Source organism: Entelurus aequoreus, linkage group LG15 (assembly GCF_033978785.1).
Source record: "Entelurus aequoreus isolate RoL-2023_Sb linkage group LG15, RoL_Eaeq_v1.1, whole genome shotgun sequence".
NCBI lineage: Eukaryota > Metazoa > Chordata > Actinopteri > Syngnathiformes > Syngnathidae > Entelurus > Entelurus aequoreus.
Genome location: NC_084745.1, coordinates 34,196,437 through 34,208,633, shown reverse-complemented (window position 1 = coordinate 34,208,633; position 12,197 = coordinate 34,196,437). Strand labels below are relative to the sequence as shown.

The window sequence follows — 12,197 nt, the reverse complement described above, 5'->3', positions numbered from 1 at the left end:
GCACTTTCCGAGATATGAAACAAAGATTTTACACCATGCAAGTGCATAAAGAGCAAGGAGAGGAGAGGACTGTCCTTTATGCTTGTGACGACGCTGGCTGGACAAACACATTGAGAAGAGGAATCATTTGACTTGTCTCCCATTTATATGTTTGAAACAGAAGTGCGTAGGGATGTGAATTTTACAACAACTCACGATTAAATTCAGTATCGATTGAACATCAGGGTTTCCTCTTAATGTAATTGAATGTGGAGCGTCGCCACTGCATTTTTATTACCGCCACACCTTGAAAATACGTTTCTTTTTGGCGGTATAACTCGGTTGGTAGAGCGTCCGTGCCAGCAACTTGAGGGTTCTAGGTTCGATCCCCGCTTCCGCCATCCTAGTCACTGCCGTTGTGTCCTTGGGCAAGACACGTTACCCACCTGATTCCAGTGCCACCCACACTGGTTTAAATGTAACTTAAATATTGGGTTTCACTTTGTAAAGCGCTTTGAGTCACTAGAGAAAAGCGCTATATAAATATAATTCACTTCACTTTTATTTATTTAAAAACAAATTAAAGTAATATAATATATTGTAGCACCCAGAAGAAATCACACAAAGTCAGATGCTACTTTTAACTTTTAATACCAATCTTATGATAACGAACGGCACAATTCCAACAGGTTTTACCTCTCGTGCAAACACTTTTGTCTTGTGAGTCCGCGCTTCCCCAGACACACAACAACACTTTCTCATTTTTCGCCAATCACCTCTCAGGCACAGACAGTGTGTTTGCGACCATAGGAAAAACTGACATGAAATCTAAATCACACAAACATTAAACATTAACATTAGCAGGTTGTTACAGTATCAATTGATATACATAGCCTATTATTTGCGCACTATTAACAAGTGATGTACAGAAAACTTGACCACCGAAAAAATACTTTGATCACCATAAACCGTGCTACCGAAACCGGTGGTAAACAAAACGCACTCCATTGTCTGGAGCGTTGCCAGCTCTCAATTCCAACCGATTCTCACAATATATTCTTTAGTATACATATCATAATAAAACAGACATTAAACATTGATATTATATTACAAAAAGTGTTGTGATATATTACAATATTTCCTTTACTGTCTGTAGCATGTATTAAGTAAACAATATTAAATCCGAAAAGACCATCCTTGGTTTTATTCCAACTCATTGCAGCAATATAGAAAAATCACCATTACATTCCTGTCAAAAGAGTGTTTTCATAACCAAGTCTCATTATTTGAGCCACATTTAAGTCAATGACTGATGCAGATGAAGTGTGCAATTGACGGACAATTTTAATAAGAGTAAGCATGGCTGCCAAATAAATTATCTTGTGGAAGAGTTCCTCGTGAACTTTTGAACATTTTTTTCAAAGTGTCATGATAAATGATCAGTTTAATACAGAAGGTTCACTGATGGACCTTTTGATAACGACGCCCGCTGTGAGTATGATTCACCACTGCCAGAAGCCCAGCACGTCTTCGCTTTAAAAAAAACACACAAATGAAACCACAACAAAGAAATTCCATTCATCCAGGGCATTGGCCCCAAACTCCAACATAAACATTAGATCTTGCTACAAGGGTCGGCATTGACTGGGGGAATACAGAGTGGGTGTGTAAAGGCCTCTTCCTCTTGTGTCCGTGACTAAGTCGCAAGCAGATCCAGGTGCTGATTTGTTCTCAAAACCTTGACTTTTAGTCTAGCGAAAAAGCAAATGAGACTTTCTTTGAATTGACTGAAATGTTCACGAGCACTGGTTAGAGAGTACCTATAAATAGCACCGCAGGCCTGCCATGGAAACAAGCGCCTAGCTAGTCTCCGGATTCGGTTTCAGGAGTAGCAACTTTTTATAGGTCAGAAAAACTTTCAGTTGCCTGGGAAAAAATTTAGAAGAATAGAGCGCAGAACAGGTAAAACCGGTCAGGTGCAATTAGAGGACATTGAATGGGATTTATCGGAGAGTAATTGAGGGGTTTGTCCATTGGCTGGCCTCAACGTAGTCAACAGCAGCTGCACCTGGGCTAAGACACCTTCAACAACGCAACAATGGAACGATTTCAGTCTGTAAATAAGACGTGTGAAACTGCGATGGAAAGAGATTAAAACAATTTAGCTGTTTATGACAATGACAACTTAGACAAATAGGACATAAACACTTTATGTAGAATGGACCCAGAAATACAATTGATTATAAATGTTTCCCCCTAGATGGCTTGATTTGGATTGGAACTGCAGAATAAACTCACAATACGATATTGTCCGTATGATCTACCAACAATAACTTCAGCATGACAGCAATTGTGTGATAAAACCATAATTCGTTTGAATGTGAATAAAAAATACAATCATTTACACAATACTTGTCTCTTGTGTTAGCATTAAAAAATATTTGACAATATTCTTTTAGTGTATCTTATAACAACGTAACACAAACATGTAAGCACCAGGATTTTTAAAAACATTTTTTTCCCAAAATTATCAGTTTACGTTTTATTTGTATTCAATGTTTACAATGAAATATCATAGGGATGAATACATTATTTTATTAAAATATAACAGTGTTATTAAACACATTTAGCTCCAGGAATTTAAAAATATATTTTTCAATAGCCGTTAGTTTCTTATATATGTTAATAATCGATGTTTATAATGAAAGATCATAGTGATGATTTCATTATTTCTCTGCATTTTTTTATAAAAAGGTAGCACGAACAGTGGTATTAGACATATTAGGCACCAGAAATTAAAAAAATGTTTTCCACAGTCACCAAATTATTATATGTGTACAGTACATTCAGTGTTTATAATAACAGGTTTCAGGAATGAATATATTATTTATTGGTGAATCTTATAAAAACGCAGCACAAACTGTCTTTTTAGACATATTTAACACTAAATTTAAAAATATGTTTTTTTTCCACAACGGTCAGTTTATGTTGTATATGTGTATTCAATGTTTAAAATTAAAGATCGTAGGAATAAATACATTGTTTATCTGCATATTTTATACAAAATTAACACAAACAGTGTTATTAGACATATTCAACACGAGAAATGGAAAAATTTTAAAAAGTCGCCATCTTTGAAAATATTTTTTTTCCACAGTTGTCAGTTTATGTTGAATGTGTACGTTGAGTGTTCATAATGATAGATCATAGAGATAAATACATTATTTATTGTCGTGTTTTATAAAAACTTAACAAAACAGTGTTATTAGAAATATTTAGCACACTGAATAAAAAAAAACATTTCTATAGCTGTCAGATTATGTTGTATGTGAACGCAGAGGTGGGTAGTAACGCGCTACATTTACTCTGTTACATCTACTTGAGTAACTTTTGGGATGAATTGTACTTCTAAGAGTAGTTTTAATGCAACATACTTTTACTTTTACTTGAGTATATTTATAGAAAAGAAACGCTACTTTTACTCCGCTCCATTTATCTACATTCAGCTCGCTACTCACTACTGATTTTTATCGATCTGTTAATGCACGCTTTGTTTGTTTTGGTTTGTCAGACAGACCTTCAAAGTAGGATCTATCGCATGCCTGCGTTTCACCAATCAAATACAGTCACTGGTGACGTTTGACTCCATTTCACCAATCAAATGCAGTCACTGGTGACGTTTGACTCCGTTTCACCAATCAAACAGAGCCAGGCGGTCACATGACCGCTGAAACAAAAACAACAAGTTTAAGCTTACATGAACTCAACGTCAAACTTGAGGAAGCACATCGCGGTAAGTAACGTTAGTAGATATTTTGGCTGTCACCGTAGGCTGATGTTAGCTTCTCTGCTATGAATCACTGTCAAATGTACACCGTGTGGGGACATTTATTAACGCACTGCAGCCTCATAGACACACACAGTCGCACACACACGCACGCATGCATAGAAACACCAATCAGAAGTGCACAGTGTGTTCCCAGGTTGAGTTAGTTTAGTCTTTATTTGAAGAGACAATGCACAGAAACATTAAGCTCAAAGACAGATATGTTCTGTACCAGATTATAGCTAAATAGCTAATTTCCATCTGCAGTTATGGTATTTTTTTTTTTGTCATAAAGACATACTATCATGTGTGCTTACGGACTGTATCCCTGCAGACTGTATTGATCTATATTGATATATAATGTAGGAACCAGAAATATTAATAACAGAAAGAAACAACCCTTTTGTGCGAATGAGTGTGAATGAGTGTAAATGGTGTATCTTGTGTTTTTTATGTTGATTTAATAAAAAATAAAAAATAATTGTTATTTTTTTTATTTTTTTTTTTTAAATTTCTTGTGCGGCCCGGTACCAATCGATCCACGGACCGGTACCGGGCCGCGGCCCGGTGGTTGGGGACCACTGATTTACAACAAAAATGCTCTCATGGATAAAAATAATACACATTAAGTTGACATGTCAAACAAGGTGCCCACGTTAGTGACCCTGTGAGCAGCTTTGATTGCTCCAAAGCCACGTGCAGCCCACACCTATCAGTTTATGGTTTGCGTAAAGGCTAACTTGTTATTTTCCTTTGTAATCTCTGCCTACCGAGCCTATGGTGCTGTTAAGTTATTGTGGCTCAATTTGCCTTAATTTTTTTATGTTAATGTATTACTATTTAATATATATATTATTGTTTTAGTTGTTTAAGAGATATTCCTGGCTCAGAATTTGCTCATTGTTATTTGTATGTTTTTGTGCATTATTTGTTGCCGTCATCATTAAACGAACAGGTTACTCATCAGTTACTCAGTACTTGAGTACCGGTAGTTTTTTCACAACATACTTTTTACTTTACTCAAGTAAATATTTGGGTGACTACTCCTTACTTTTACTTGAGTAATAAATCCCTAGAGTAACAGTACTCTTACTTGAGTACTATTTCTGGCTACTCTACCCACCTCTGTGTGAACGTTCAGTGTTTATAATAATCAATCACAGAGATAAATACATTATTCTTTGGTGTGTTTTATAAAAACTTAACAAAAAAGTGTTATTAGAAATATTTAGCACCAGGAATAAAAAAAAAAAATACATATTTCCATAGCTGTCAGTTTATGTTGAATGTGAACATTCAGTGTTTATAATAATCGATCACAGAGATACATACATTATTCCTTGGAGTGTTTTATAAAAACTGAAGAAAACAGTCTTATTAGAAATATTTAGCATCAGGAATAATGAAAAAACATATGTTTCCACAGCTGTCAGTTTATGTTGTATGTGAACGTTCAATGTTTATAATAAAAGATTACCGGTATAGGTATATCATCTTTTATATGTTGGCGTATTTTATAAAACCGTAACACAAAAAGTGTTATTCAACATATGTATCACCAGGAATTTAAACATATATTTTTTCATAGTCATAGTTTAATGAATGTGTACATTCAATGTTTATATGATACAAAGCAGGGATGTTATTTGGAGAGTCACTAAATATTATCTTAATATTTTGCAGTAGACATGCCATTAGGTACCTTCTGCCATCTACTGGAAGATTATCTAATTGTTTGGTCTATATGTCACTGTCATAGAGATCAAATATATCCATCCATCCATTTTCTACCGTTTGTCCCTTTATTTGTTGCAAATAAACAGTATTTTTCGTAGCAATTAAAAAGTCGGTTTGCAACTTGCTCACACTCACATTTGTATTGTCTCTCTAAACTACATCTCTACCGTCGGATTGAACTTTTCTTTTAGCGACAGATAAAACCCGGAGGCACCTCTAGCAGGAGTGTGAGTCCATCCGTTGGTTGCATGATGACTATGCAATCTCCAAAATGACAAGCGAGCTGAAACCCTGCCCCGCAGAATCCCCGGACTGCACCTGAATTATTAATGGACTATTGATGAGGCCCCTGATGCACTCTGCTCGCAAACCCAATGACATTCTTCTCATCCCGACTTAAGCCACTTCTGCCATCTCCTGCAACTTCGACTCTATGCAGCACAATAACCCCAAAATGCACGCTTCCCTGCCAGTTCATTATAATCTTAGTCAACAATCTTAGCCCATTCTGTCTTCTAATGTGCACACACAAGGGGAATCAACAGAGCAACCTGATGGGTATACTGTATACACACATCAGCTGCTTTGAATTGGATTTCTCCTTCTGCCTTTAGGTGTTAATATAAAATCCATCAACCACATTTTTGTCATATTGAAGGAAATGTAAGCTTTGTAACATCCCTGCCAAGATTTTGCAAGCACATCCAAGGAATGCATGCATGTATCTTTTAGAATGCTAATTAATCAATATGATGCCAAGTGTCGAATGACTCTCAGGCACTTCAGCATGCACTTCCGACTCACCCCTGGGCCGGCTCCTCCGTATCTCCACCGCCATCAACTTTGGCAGATGCAGAAGCACTTAATAAATTGCACCTTGAACAAAAGAGAGAAGAAGAAGAAGAGGTGATGAATTGAAAAAAGACGTCCATGCATAATTTATGCCACCATCTCTCTCAAATTGGCCAATAGTAAATAATTAAAATTGATCTCATTACGGGAGTTTTCATTATTGGGTAATTAAATTAAATGGAACCCAAAAAGGACCTCTGAAAGCCTGGAGAGGCACCAGGGCCAGAAGGGATGTGATATTAAATCGGTAAAACACAGGTAAATGCGGTGGTAATGGACAAAAAATTATGACAAAGAATATATATACCATAGCAATAAAACAACAATTTGAATTGCTTTTAAATTATGTTTAGAAGAAAATAGTCAAAATGTATGAATGTTTTAGACGTAAAAGTAAGGCGCAAAGTCTCAATATTAGGAAAAATTACATTAAGACAAAAAAAGTAATACGCATTTAGACATCTTTAAAAAGTAACTCCAAAATATAACAACACATATTTTAGAAAATAAAGTTGTACTATTAACATAATTTTTTTAATTTGGTCGTATAATTTTATGAGAACAATAATTTAAAAAGTTATATAAGATTAAGACAAAAAAGAAAAGGCCATATTGTAAAAAAAAAACAGTTGTCATGGCTCTTTCACCTTCTCTTGTCAGCTAATCAGTTGCTTCCTAAATCCTTCTAATAAAATAAAAAAAAGTCAAAATATTTAAATAGTCTTAATATTTCATATATTTAAATTATTAATATATCAATATTTATTATTACGAGAAAATATTCACAGTGTAACAAAGTGAAAAATGTGTAAAGTCATAATATTACAAAAAACTATTAAAAAAACATGATAAAAGTGTTACAATAAAAAATTTGAGGAACAAGTCATAATATTCAGTACTTAGTAGTAAAAGTTAGGCGCAATAAGGCACATTAAAAATATATTACATTAGGATAAAAAAGGTTACATCACGAGAAAATGTTTTACTTATCTTTAAATAGCTAACTCATATTACAAAAAATATATTCATAAAAAATTTACTATTACAAGAAAACAGCTGAAATGTTCCAGGAATTAAGTGGTATAGTGTTATGGGAATTTTTGTTTTAAACGTTGTATAAGACAATAAGAGGAAAATAAAAAAGTAATAAAATAAAAAATATATAGTAATACTTAAACTTTATTCTTGTTAAATACATTTTTACTAATAAATACATCCATCGATCCATTTTCTACCGCTTGTCCCTTTCGGGGTGGCGTGGGGTGCTGGAGCCTAACTCAGCTGCATTCGGGCAGAAGGCGGGGTACACCCTGGACAAGTCGCCACCTCATCGCAGGGCCAACACAGATAGACAGACAACATTCACACTCACATTCACACTCTAGGGCCAATTTAGTGTTGCCAATCAATACAATGCAACTTAAATATTAATTCGGATAAAATGGCTACTTTATTCTTGTTGCCTTGTTCTTTTCTAAGATATTAATTGAACCTTTTCAAAGATATGTTTATGCATCCGATTTAGATATTTTTGGAATTCGTACAATAAATATATTAATTGGTGCACTGTTTGTGAATATTTTTTTCTGAGGTTCTGGTTTGTTTCAGCTGCTCTTGTCAGCCAATCAGTTGCTTGCATGCTGTCCAACAAGTTGCATGGCTCATCCGTAAGTGAGAGTCTATTTAGCTCCAGTATGTTTGGCTTTGCTTTTCCAATCCGGTTTTGTTAGCTTAATTAGTCTTGTGCAGAACAACGTCACGCCTGCATGTTTAAATGTTAATTCTCTGCTTGTGTGTGTGAATGAACGACACACACATCAGCTTTGCATCTCAAGCCGGATACCTTCAGTATAAACATTAGCATTTTGTGGAAACAAGCCAGTAATTGGTTTAAGATGTAATAAGCTCAGGGTATAGGCACACAATGAAAGAAAGCATTGTGCCTTTAAAATGAATAAAAATTGATTGTGTCCCAATGAAAACCAAATTGGCGGAGTGTTAACTTGATTGCGCATAAACGTCCGTAGCAGTCCCGGGCCACTTTATTGTGTGCTAATGCAATAGAGAACACTTAGCAATAAATGCTCCTCTCTGATGAGCTCACAAAGGGCTTTCCAAGATGGCCTGATGAAATTGTAAAAATTAGATTTGTGCCAGCTGCTAATGACTCCTAAAACAAAGGAAAATCTCCAAATAGAATTAGCCTAGCCTCCTCCACTCTAAATACATCATATGTAAATTACTGTCATTTGGAGAAATCTACTTGCTGGAAGGTAAAGCCTTCATTAGAGCGCTCAGTGGGTTTGGGACTTGAACTAGAACTCCTCCAGGACCTTTAAGAAGTTTTAGTACAGAGAAGCTAAATGTATTGTTCACTTATTGCTGCAAATCGGAGAGGTTTCATAACTTTACTGCATATCAAAAGTGGAATAAATGCACAATATTGACTGTTTTGCTATCTTATCACACTATTGCTGCTATTCTATTTTCTCCTAAAAAAAAGTCCCATACATGTATGAGATTCAAAATGTCGCTTTTTCTTCAACCAAAATTGACAGAATTTTTACCAAAAGGGTGATAATACCCCCAGTTTTTAAATTACTGAAGCTATACATGTATTTAATTGAAGAAAAACATAAAGGTTTATTTATTTGTAAGTGGCAGCATGAGCACAATATAAAAATTAGGTATGAATGAAAAATATAAAATATATAATTATGAGGAATTATGACATCATACTGATAAATCCAATAATTTAAAAAAATAGCTCAGATTAAAAGAAAAACGCTCCAATGAGGCGAGATTACACATACTGTGCTGTAGGTGGCTTAAAATGAGCAAATCAAGCGTTCCTACCTGTGCTTTGGCCTGTAAACTTCCCCTGAGCTCACTGTTAACAAGCATGGCGTCGATTGTGTGGGACTTCTTCACGGATTCACAGGAAGACATTTAGCTATTTGCAGCATATGCCCGGCAAACATTCCACGAGGAGTTAAAAAAACATTGCGCTTCAACACATCTTATGAGTCAGCTGAAACACCAGCATTGCTAAGCAGTTGTTTTCAAAGGCCATGGAGATACTTGCGCTGCTAAAGAAGCTGCCCCAAAGTCAAAGCAGCCGCAGAGAAAGGTGTGCACAAATCACAGTAAAATCTACAATTTGAAAATAATATTTACAAATAAGTTATCAGTATTTGTCTTGAGAAGTATGAAGTATCTTGAAAACAATAAATAAATATATTGCATTCCAAATAAAAAGATAACCATTTTTTGATACATATTTTTTTTTGCACATATTGTAGCGAAAAACATATTTATCATACTGGTAACCTGACGATTTAATCAATCATTTAATATTTTCTTTTTTTCTGGATCATTTTAGGTTACCAAAATTATTTTCCATTTTCCATTGAACACAATCAGTGCTATTTATATTTTGTACCATCAATGTACAGTAATACAATTTTCAGATGATTGAATCAATCATATCTATTTTAAGTTAATTATTTTGTTAAAAACACACAAAAAAAAATACTTTTCACAACCTAATAACTAAGTTGAACTAAAACAAATTGTGCATTCAACATACTGTGTCAATGTTTGTATGTTGCATCACTACTCCAATGCAATTTTCAATAATCACTCATTTTAAATATATTAATTCATTAATTTCAGACTTTCTAATATAAACTGATCATTCATTAAAATTATAATATACATTATTATTAATTATAATTTGGAATGCACAATTTTTGCTTGTTAAAACCAATACAGATAACTTATTAATGTCTACATCTTTTTTTAAATTTCGATTTAACTGTAGTTTGTGTACGTATTTCTTTATGTCTGGCTTTGGGGCAGCTTCTTTAGCAGCACAGGCATCTTCCTCGGCTACCAAAACACAGCCATAGCCATGCTAGGGTTTAAGTTGGCTGATAAGGTTTGATGTGTTGAAGCGTGACAAGGTTTTTTTTCTCTCCTTGTGGAATGTTTGCAGAACATTTGGTGCAAATAGCATACAAAATGTCTTCCTCTGAAACCGTGAAGAAGTCCCACGCGACCGACGCCATGTTTGTTTATAAGGCTGCAGCTAACGATTATTTTTCTATCGATTAATCTATAGATTATTTTTTCGATTAATCGGTTAATCTATAGATTATTTTTTCGATTCATCTATAGATTATTTTTCCTTTTACCGATTTTTTTATTTATTATTATTTAAAATGAAGATGAAAAAATAAAAGTAGGCCAGTTTTTTCAAAAGGCATGGCTTTTATTTACAAAAAAAAAAAGTATGGCCACTCAGTCAACATTGACAACAACATGACAAAATATTCTGTAACAATGTAAACATTTAAAACTTTTAACATTTAACAAAATTAAAAGTAGCTTATTTGCTTTTTAATGTGCAAATATAAAAGTAAACATCCAGTGCAAATCTTAATATTCTGCAATAGTATAAGCATTTCAAAAGTAAAAGTATTGCTTATTTTGCTTTAAAATGTGCAAAAATAAAGATAAACATCCAATACAAAAAAGTGCAAAACGAAATATTCTGTAACAACAGTGTAAACATTTCAACAAAAGTGAAAGTATTGCTTATTTGCTAAAATGTGCAAAAATAAAGATAAACATCCAATACAAAAAAGTGCCAATCTAAATATTCTGGAGCACTGTAAACATTAAGTATTGCTTTTAAAATGTGCAAAATAAACATCCAGTCCAACACAGTACACAATAACCAATTCTACTCATTCCAGTGAGTGACTAACAGTTGTAATGAAGAAAGGTTAGCATGTCTACTTGCTTTGCTTCTTTTCTTGTTTACAATATTCCCAGCAGCTGAAAATAGGCGCTCAGAAGGGGTCGATGTGGCTGGAACTGAGAGCTAATTAGCCTTCACCTCAAACCAGGACTGCGAGCGAGCTGAGCTGCAGTTTAAGTTTCTAGTAGGTCAACGGGCTCATAGTGATGTTACTAGTAGTTGACTGAGAGGTGTTTATTATCATTTGGGGAGAGTCCGCTGCCTGATGCTCACCTGCTAAACACATATCTGCTAGACGCTGAAGCGCTGACTACATGCGCTCTGAATACGCACTGCTGATTGGCTGATAATGCTTCGTGTGTACCAATCAGATGGTTGTGTGGGTGGGACAATGCTGCGTGTGTACCAATCAGATGGTTGTGTGGGTGGGACAATGCTGCGTGTGTACCAATCAGATGGTTGTGTGGGTGGGACAATGCTGCGTGTGTACCAATCAGATGGTTGTATGGGTGGGACAATGCTGCGTGCTGAGACAGAGGCAGACAAGCAAAGCAACTTGTTAAGACTTTAGCAGCTAAAGTTAGCTTTAGCTTAGAAACTCGTTCGGTACACCCCCGTACCGAACTGAAAGCCCCGTACCGAAACGGTTCAATACAAAACACATACCGTTACACCCCTAGCAGATACAAATGACACATTCATGTATTTGTGTAATGATGACAACGTATGCTAACGCGGACGATTGACTAGTTGATGGTTGATGGTTTTCTTTTCAAATGTTCGTTCATAGCCGTTGTGCTGCTATGATAGGCCATTTCCGCTCGACACAGTGTGCATACAACAACATTATTAGGCTGTGTATTGAAATACTCCCACACTTTTGACGACTTTTGGCGTGCGTTTTTCCCCTCGCTCGCACAGTCTGCTTTGCGCTCCGCCATGACGGTAGTGTGACGTAATTATGCGACGCGTCGACGCACAAAAACGGCGTCGACGTATTTACGTAACCGATGACGTCGACTACGTCGACGCGTCGTT

At 35.3% G+C, this 12,197-nt stretch overlaps 1 protein-coding gene across 3 annotated transcripts in view; it reads right to left on the bottom strand.

Annotated features, from left to right (window-relative positions):
* The window catches only part of eya1 (EYA transcriptional coactivator and phosphatase 1), a 139,913-nt gene that overhangs the window by 97,431 nt on the left and 30,285 nt on the right, over positions 1-12,197 (bottom strand). For all 3 annotated transcript variants that reach the window (XM_062021258.1, XM_062021257.1, XM_062021259.1), the window contains one exon: positions 6,347-6,418. In XM_062021258.1, coding sequence (XP_061877242.1) covers positions 6,347-6,418 — 72 coding nt within the window. The remainder of the gene's footprint in view (positions 1-6,346; positions 6,419-12,197) is intronic.